At 54.4% G+C, this 9,269-nt stretch overlaps 1 protein-coding gene across 1 annotated transcript in view; it reads right to left on the reverse strand.

Annotated features, from left to right (window-relative positions):
- The window catches only part of GABBR2 (gamma-aminobutyric acid type B receptor subunit 2), a gene marked incomplete at its 5' end in the record, with an annotated part of 332,387 nt that extends 330,580 nt beyond the window's left edge, over positions 1-1,807 (reverse strand). The window contains one exon of the mRNA XM_074331530.1: positions 1,286-1,807. Within this exon, the coding sequence (XP_074187631.1) occupies positions 1,286-1,807 (522 nt within the window). The remainder of the gene's footprint in view (positions 1-1,285) is intronic.
- Positions 1,808-9,269: the final 7,462 nt, after the last annotated feature.

The following is a 9,269-nucleotide window of genomic DNA, read 5'->3' on the forward strand; positions in this document are numbered from 1 at the left end:
TCTGGGACAAAAAAAGGGGCCAGATAGAGAAGGATGCAGAGCCCAGGCTACACCATCAGGGCCGCAGCGCGACCCTCCTCTCCAACCGAGTCTGCACCTGGGCTCTAGCAGAAGCGCCGGTAGAGCCCCGGGAAGCCGGGGTCAAGCCCAAGATTCGGCCCGGCTTGGCGCGGTGGAAGAAGCGCCAACCGAGTGTACTGCACAGGAAATCACTGCCCCCTTCAGGCCGCGTCTCAGATTCTGCGGCCGGAGCGTAGGGGTTTCCTTAGTCCGGAAAAACTCGCAAATCCGACCTCGCGCGGCCGGCGATCGCTCCTCCAAGCGCCCTCTGCGCATCTCAGCCTCCGGGGCTGCAGTAAAGGTCCGCGCTGGGGCTTCAGTCGGAACCCAAGCCGAAGGCGTGGGGAGAGGACTTAGGATAGGAGGCTCTCGGCTCTTCGGCTCCCCTCAGAGAAGGATGCCGGGAGGGCAAGCCGGCTGCTGCGCTCCAAGTCCGTACTTCAAGTCTGCGCCAGAAGAAACTGCGCCTGTAGCCGCCAGGCCAACAGCATCAGGGCGGCTGGACAGCCCCGCAAGTCCGGGGCGAGACCTGCTCAGGGCACTCTCTGAGCAACTAGCTCGAGAAGGGTCTCCTCAAAAAACCGCTCCAGCCACAGGCAGCGCCCGCCACATCTAGGTAGCAGCGCTGCAGAGCTGGAGACCCGACACCTGCCCGCGCGGTGCGGTCTACGAGCTGCTGGCGCGCACCACGCGCCCAGCCCAGCTGCACGCGCTCGCCCCTTAGGTCCCGGAGCCATCCGGACCTCAGGGCGCCGCTCGGCGCTCTTGGGGGACTGCGAGCAGGCCCGTGGCCTCTCCAGCCCCAAGTGGCCCCGTTTACAGTCAAATGCCTGTTCCTCCCACCCAGCACTCCACAGCCCCACAAGCGGGACCTGGGCAGGGGCAACCACTGCAGGCCTTTTGGGGGGTCCAGTTCCCACCTTCTCCATTCCTTTTTCTCTAAAGGAGACCCTAGCCTTCTATCCTACACCTCACACACATACATACACACATACAATCCCAGAGGACGGAGGTGCTCAACAAATATTGGTAGCAGCTGGGCCAGCCAAGCCCGGAGGGACCCCGGGCGTGAGCACTGAGTCCCAGCCCGCGATTCTCCAGGCAGGCACGGGCAGGTCAATCGGGGCTCTGCCCAAGGACCGAAGCTCACCTCTGTCCAACACCCCCCGCCCGCGCAGCCAGTTGCCCCCAATAGCCCCGACGGCGCGGGCGGCCGGACACTCACCTCTGTGTCGTAGAGCCTTAGGTCGAGGAAGTAGGGGCGCAGGAGCGACTCGTTGCGGATCTGCTCGATGGCCAGTTCCACCGCGGGAAGCACGCCGCGCCCGATGCTGCCCTTGGCCACCTCCTTGGTGAGCGGCATGAGGCCCATGATGGAGAGCGGCGGGCTGCTGGGCGGCGGCCGGGGGGCGCCCCGCGCCCAGCCCCAGGCCCCGGGCGCCAACGGCAGCAGGAGCGGCAGCAGCAGGAGCAGCAGCAGGCGCGCGGGCGGCGGTGGCGGCGGCGGCGGCGGCCCGGGCTGCCCGGAGCTCCGCGGGAAGCCATGCCGCGCCGCGGGCTGCGGGCGCCGGCTCACTCGGCCCGCATGGCCTGGCCCGGCCCGCCGCCCCGCGCCAAGCTCTCCCCGCGGCGCCCGCGCAATGGCGCCGGCCCGGCCCCGGCTCCGGCTCGGGCCCCGGCTCGGGCTCCGGCTCGGCTTAGAACGGCCGCGGCGGCGGCGGCAGCGGCGGCGCCCGTGACGGATCAATCACGCCGAGAAGGGGTGGGAGCGAGCGGAGTGCGGGAGGCGGGGAGCGAGCGAGCAAATCCTGAGAGGGGGGCCCGCGTCTCCGCGCGCGCCTCTCTCCCGCACAGCCGCGCAGAACCGGGCCGCCTCCGCCCGCCCCCGTTCGCGCTCTGAGCCGCTCTCCCGCCGGGAGCCGCTCGGCTGCAGCCCCTGGAGCCCGGCCGGGGGAGGGAGGGCGGCAGGAAACGCAACGCGGGAGGCGAAGGCGAGGCTGCTCAGCGGCGGCTCGGGCCGCCTCCGGGGACGGGGACGGGCCGTGCGCGCCGGGGGAGGGGGAGGCGCTGCGGCGGCAGCGGGGAGGGCCGCCTTCCCAGCACACGCACACACGCGCCCCTGGCCCTCCGCGGCCCCGGCTGCCGCTGCCGGCGAACCGCCGGGAACCTGAGCGCTTACGGACAGCGTTCGGGAAACGAGGAGTGGCAGCCGCCGCTTCGCCGAGCGCATCTGGCAGCACCTGCACTGTGATTTGGGACTGCTTCTCCGAGGTCTAGCTGGGAAGGTCTGGGCAGCGAGCGCGCCACGGAGGCGTCCTAGAGGCACCTGCAGCCTACACTCTACAGCTCTGCGAGGGTGCCCAGGAGTCCCTGACCCAGCCCGAAGGGGCGGCCGAAGACTCCGTAGGCGCCTGAACACCCTCTTGGTGCGCGGGTGTCCCACTGGCCCTTAGGGCTTTGGATGAGGGCCCCCCTCTTCCCCACCAGACTGAGCAGCCGCTTTGCCAAACCCAGGCAAGACTGGAGTCCTCACCTTGCGAGTGCTACCGCCCCCTCCAGGCATTTGACCTCTCCGTGTACCCACTGCTGAAGGGCTCCGCCCTAAAATTCTCCCCGGGTGGGAGCACATCCTCAGGCAAGAGCGCGTTCGTGGGCCGCGCTTCGCGCTCCAAACGACTTAGCCCTCTCTGCCAGGTCGCACTGGCCACACTGGCTAACCTTAAGCAAAGCAGTCCTGTGATCTGACCTAGGGCCTTGGTCCCCCTGTGTCTCTCCATGATGGAAGAATAGAATAGGAATCGTGGTCATTAAAACAAAAAAATCCAACGGGATGATTCATGAGGGGGACACAATAGGACATCATATCAAAAGACATTCTTGACCTTGAACCAACGTGATGTTGACGACCTTGTAACAAGGTTGGGAGTTTACCCTTCACAAAACACTCCATGTCTTATAATGAATGAACGTAATTCTCACAACAGGGCTCTAAATTGAATACTATGTTTACCATACACACTTTTACAGGCACTGAGGCTCAGACAGGTTCTACAGCTTTTGGAAGTCCACAGAGCTACCCAGGGTGGGCCGGAACTCTGCCGCAGCAGAAGCTCTCTACAAAGTGCCGTGAGAACAAAGATGGGAAACAGCTTCTCCAACAGTCAAGAGGGGCACTGCCCTAACTCTGGATTGTTCTGAACCTCGGTTCCCTAAGGCATATGCTGAAGGAGTTAGATCAGACTATGTCCACAAACTTTCTCTTCAGGAGTGAGTCAGGGACAGCCCTGAAGCATCGGCTAGGTTCTCGGGAAGCACGAGGGAGAAGAGAGGCTGGGCCCAACTCCTGGAGAGGACCTTGGACAGCTCTGGGGAAATCAGGCCAAATTCTCCCTGCCCCAATTCCTCTTTCTAGGCTTCTGCAGACACCTCGTCGCTGGCTCCACTTAGGGTTTTCTCCGCCCCAAGTTGGAGGGTTTGCCTGGACAGAGCTCACCTGAACGTCTCCACCAAAATATATCTCCAGAGGACAATGTAATCCCCAGATGCTCGATCAGCTGTTGTCGCACTTGACATCACAGACATCCTCTAGGCATAGGCTTCTGGCATCTGCCATTCCTCAGCCTCTCAGCTCAGGTTTCTGAATGAGCATTTCCACTTTTTTTTCTTTTTTTTCCCTTAGTCATTTGTGTTTTCCTTGTAAGCTGTGCCAATATGGAGTATCCGCTGACACCTACATCTGGGAATAGTTGAAAGCTGGGATAACTTTGCTTGACATTTACTAAGTGATTGAGGCCCTGCCTGGCAACCTGCCTTTCAGGCCCTCTGTCTCCACTTATGGGGTGACCTGGCCCCAAGACATGTGGCCTGGGACCAGCCACAGAGCAGCAGACTCACTCTCCATCAGCCTGGCTTCGGGCCAAGCTCCGATCTCATGCCCCACTTCTGATGTCTGGGCCTCCCTCTGGTTCCCAGATCCTACCCTGGCCTGTGTTCCAGTTTGAGCAACTGGGTCCCTGGCGTGCTTCCTGGTTCTGAATTCCTGCCCTTGGTCACCAGCCTTGAGTCCGTGTTCCTCTAGAGCTGAATTCTAGCCTTCTACTTTATAATAATCATTCATTCCTTCAAACAATGTTTCGCAGTGTCTGGGCAGTGTTCTAGGAACTGAGGATAGAGGCGTAAACAAGCCAAACTGAAATCCTGATTTCATAAAATTGACATTCTAGTGGAGAAAGAGACAGTAAATAGAAATAAGGAGTGGATGTTTTAGTATGTCAGCTTATGAAAAGTGCTATGAACAATAAAGCAGGAAAGAGGTTTGAGACTAACAGGGTGGGGCTTCAATTTGAAATGGGGGGGGGTCACAGAAGGACACACGGAGGTGACTTTTCACCAAAGGCCTAAAGGAGGTAGGTAAGTAAACAAGGCATGCAAATGACGTTCCAGGTAGAGGAACAGCAAGGGCAGAGGCTCTGACAGGAATGTGCCCGGCATGTCCAAGGAATGGTCAGGGAGCCTGTGTGGCTGGAGTGCAGTGAGCAAGGAGAAAGGCAGTAGCACCCAAGGTCAAAGGCAGGCAGGATCAGGTGGGACCGAGGCAGTGTGACAAACTGGGAACCACTGGAAAGTACTGAATGGAGCAGTGACATGATCTAATATATTTTAACAGGATCACTCTGGCTGCCAAGTGAAGAATCATTGGCACATGGGGAGGGTGGAAGCAGGGAAACCAATTAGGACGTCATTATGATAAGCTAGGTGTGGTGAAGAGAGCCAGGTGCAGGCAGAGGAGGTGGTGAGAAATGGCTTGGTTAATGACTGTTCTTCTTCTTAATAAAATGCGTTGGCACATGCCAAGTCCCAGGGCTATGGGTAAACCCTGATCCTTACGAGTTCATCTACCTTACAAGAGAAATAGTAGGGACTTTACAAAGCAACATGGTCACACTCCTAGAAAGTGATGAATGTCAGCCCAGGTCTGCATGACTTAAATTCTCTTCTTCTTCCAAAACCCTGCCTCCTTAGCGATCCTTTTTCCCATGTCCTCTCCCTACACACAAGAACCAAAAGCCAGTTTCCAAACTGCAGGTCAGAGGTTGGGGCTGTGTTGAGAGATGATACCTTTTCCCTTTCTGGAGATTTTGGGGCTTCATGATCCACTAGCTGCCTCCCAGAAGGATATCCCATCCCTCTGAGCAGGCTCCTGACACTGGGAGGTTAACCAGGCCTCCTCCTGGTGTCTGTCCCCCTTCTACATTGGGCTGGGCACCCTTTGCCAGCCTGGTACCAGCTGCTCAGATCTGCCCTCCTGAAGCTGCCTCCTCCCAGGACTGGGTCCAGTTTCCAACACCCTGTCTCCAGTCTGACCTGTTACCCAGGACTGTCTCTTCTCAAACTCCCATTAAAAAAAATCCCAAAAAAAAAATCACAAGGTATCTTTGCAAACATCACCTGTGTATTTCTTGTTTGTGTTTACATTGAAATGTTTCTGTCAACCAAGTAACTCAGTTGGGGTTTTTCAAAAGCACATTGCTTGTTTTCGTTTCTTTTTTTAATGGGTAAGTTATGAATGATGGCTCAAAACAGTATTAGTTGAATGAATCTAAGTTGCTTTTCCCTTTTCACAAGGCATGCTTTTTAAACCACAAAATTGGGTATCAGGCATGAAATGTGATCTGGTGACACAGTTTGAGTAATAATAATAGCTACCATTTATTAAACACCTACCTACTCTGTGCCAGACACCTTGGTATGCATCACCTTCATCTTCATGACTGCCTGAAAAATAGACGCTAGGATCCCAGTTTTGCAAATTACAAGACTGAGGTCCAGATGGATGAAATGATGTGTCTAATGACACTCGGCAGCGGCAGTGACAGGGCTCTAACCGTCTGTCTGACCTCAATCCTGCACAGGCCTCTACTCCACAGGCCTCTCCTTGAAGATGCCCTTATGTAACTGAGGAGGAAACAGCCTTAAAGAAGTAAAGAATGCTGCTGAAGGTCAACAGCAGAAAGAGGTCAAACAATTTTGCCAGGGCTCCCCACTGAGTCAGAGATGGTGCTGGCTCTCCTTCTAGGTTATCAGGGGAGGGCATCTGGCTTGGAGAGAGTCTGTGACTAAACCCTTCAGGAGTCCATGCCAAGCCAGGCTGGACCAGTAGAGCCTGGAGCCACCTCTTCCACCCATGCTCCTCGTGTGGTTTGGGAACAGTGGCAGGGTGGCTCCATGTCGGCTGGACAGGTCCTAAATACACGAGGACAAGGGCCGGAAATTTGGCTCATAACTGAGTGGTCACCAGAAGGACACAGACTGGCAACGCAGCAAAAAGCCCCTCTCATTTAGAGGTTTCAAAAACAGATCTTTTACAAAGAGGATCACATACAGGCAAGAGGCACAGTTTAGGAACATAGCCTTAGACCGGGAAGCATCCTGTAAAATCTGGTTCAACAACTCACCATTGCCTTCGGAGTCAGGTAGTCCTGGGTTCAAATATTGGCTTGCCAATTATTAGTGCTGCAATTTTGGGTAAGTCACTTACCCTCCTGAGGTTCAGTTTCCACATCTGTGAAATGGAAATAAATGACCTCACAAGGTTATTGTGAGGGTGAAATAACCACAACAACAGCTAACATGTATCGAAGCCCTCACATGTGCCAGGCACTGGTCCAAGCACTTTACATACAATTAACTCCCTTAGTTTTCAGGCCCTTATTCAACATGCAACTCATGATAATACCACCAGAGATGGACAGCTCTGTGCCTCCTGAGGCTCCCACTCCATTATTTGATTGCTGGGGTTTTTTCTACATTATTTCTTAGGCTCCAGCAAAATCAGCCTTCCCACAGCATTCATTCTGGACCCTAATCGGCTCCTGGAGTCCACAGTGTTTCCCATCACCCATGGCGGCCCCTCACCAGACCGCTCCCAAGCACTTCCTCACTCCCACCCACAACCAAGCCTTCTCTTCCTCAGGAGCAGTGGCCCCAGACTCTTCAACCTTCCCTGGCCACCAATCTTGAAATTGCCCATGGCTGTCTTCAAAGGTGGTACCCAGAACTGACCACAAAATCCTCCCCATGGGCCGAGAAGCGCGTAGAATAGCAGAGCCAGCCCTCTGTGCTCGGGCCTCTGGACAGCTGTCCCTGCTGCCCTTGTAGTCCAGAGTTTACCTGCATCTTGCTAACAGCCACACCACACCTAGGGGTCATAGGAAGCTGTGGTTCTCTGAGACCCCCAGGTGTGTTTTCTGTGGGGGTGTTGTGCTGTTTCAAATGAACAGCAAGCCAGATCTCTCTCATCCTATTCATCGGTGGTTTCATTTGGGGGCCTAGGGACAGGATTGAAGCATTCCACTTGTGATTATGTCCTGGTCTTCCAGTCTGTTGAGGGCATCTTCTAGCTAGGATCTGTTTTCTCTCATATTCGCCATCTCTCTCTGTCACTGCCATGCTTACTGGACAATCTGATTTTCTTTCTTAATCTGAAGCATTGGTCAAAATGTTAAACAGGAGAAGACAGAGCTTGGTGACTGCCCATCCTGGGGGCCATCTGCCCGTGCTCATCCTATGATTAAACCTGCTGAAAATTCCCCCAACGTCTGCTTTCTGCAGCCCAAGTTTCCCCATCCTGCAGCCCAATACTGTGGGAGCCCTTACTGATACCCTGATGCATCCTGTCTCCTTCATTTCTCTGACATGTAGACCAGTTACTCCACAAATACAGGTGACTGTGGCTGGGCTGGTTCTTGGTGAGCCCACAGCCACTCCTAGGGACCACCCCTCTCTTCTCTGTTATCACACGTCATTTGTATAATGTTATTCCCAAATATTGCTGAGGATCAACACCCAAATCCTTTATTGCTGAAGTCACCCTTTTAGCCTCTTGGAATTGCAAAACTCTGCTGCATCCGCCACCCCAGGCCTTCCTTTCACTCATGTCCCAAAGGTCCTTAGATGCTCGCCCTGAATCATCCAGTTTCCTGCCTGCCTTGCCCTCACAGGTACTTCATGGACCTAGAGACGGGCTCACTGAAAGAATCTGGGCTCCCTCTGACATTCTCACCTGTGTCTCCCCCTTAATTATGCTCACTCCACTAAAATGTCTACTGTGTCTCCATCACAGGCCTGCAGGTGAGAAAGCTCGACGTTCTCTTCATCATCCATCCATGCTTGCTCCAAGAGCCCCTTGGTTGGTCCATGATATTCTCCCAAAGCCTCAGCTCATTCTGGGATTGAGGGTCTGCATGTTCCAGCAGATTCCTCCATGCTGGATTCCTACTTCCCGTTTCTCTCCATGGCCCTAATTGTTTGGGGCAGAGGGGGCTGATTGCACTGAACTATATAACACATATACAGAAAACTGCACAAGTCTTAAGAGCACAGCTCAGTGAATTTTCGTAAAGAGAAGACACCCATGTACACAGCATCAAGATCCAGAACATTACCCAAAAGCCCCCATTGGATCCCCTGCCAGTCACCATCATCTCTCAGGGGAATTACCATCCTGACTACTAACACCATAGACTGGCTTTTGCCTTTTCTTGGTTTTAATATCAATGGAATCACCGACAGTCCTCTTTTGTGTCTGGCTTCTTTCATTCAACATTACGTTTGCGAGATTCATCCATATTGTGGTATGTGGTTGTAGATATTTTATTCTCAGTGCAGTATGGTTGCCTTAGCCTTTTACAGTCTGACTTCATTACATGCATCCCCTTGGATTTCTCTCCCCGCACCCCCACCCTGGCTGGTTGCAACAGTCTAACTTATATCCCTGCCTCAAGTCTTACTCTTGTCCAACTTATGCTTCATCTTCCCTGCCAGACTAACCTTTCCATAGTTTAATTCTAATCGAATCTCTCCACAGCTCAAAAGATCCCATGGCTCGCTGTTATCTATGGGGCACAAACTCCCAAGACTGGATTATAGGCTATTTACAATCTGACTTCAATGTTTCCAGCATCAGCAACCAGCTCTCCTTCCCCACACCTTCTATATTCTAACTACCTAGAAGATATTCACTGACCCATAAAAATGTCTGCCCTTTTCTGCCTCCATATCTTTGCTCATGCTATTCCTTCAACCTGGAATGTTCTTCCCACTTTTTCTCTCACTGGCAAAATCCTTCAGGACCCAAATCAAATGTCACCTCCTGTGATACCTCCTCTAGCCACTCCAGAAAAAAAAACAATTGCTGCTTTTCCTCAGCT

Source organism: Rhinolophus sinicus, linkage group LG04 (genome assembly GCF_036562045.2).
Source record: "Rhinolophus sinicus isolate RSC01 linkage group LG04, ASM3656204v1, whole genome shotgun sequence".
NCBI lineage: Eukaryota > Metazoa > Chordata > Mammalia > Chiroptera > Rhinolophidae > Rhinolophus > Rhinolophus sinicus.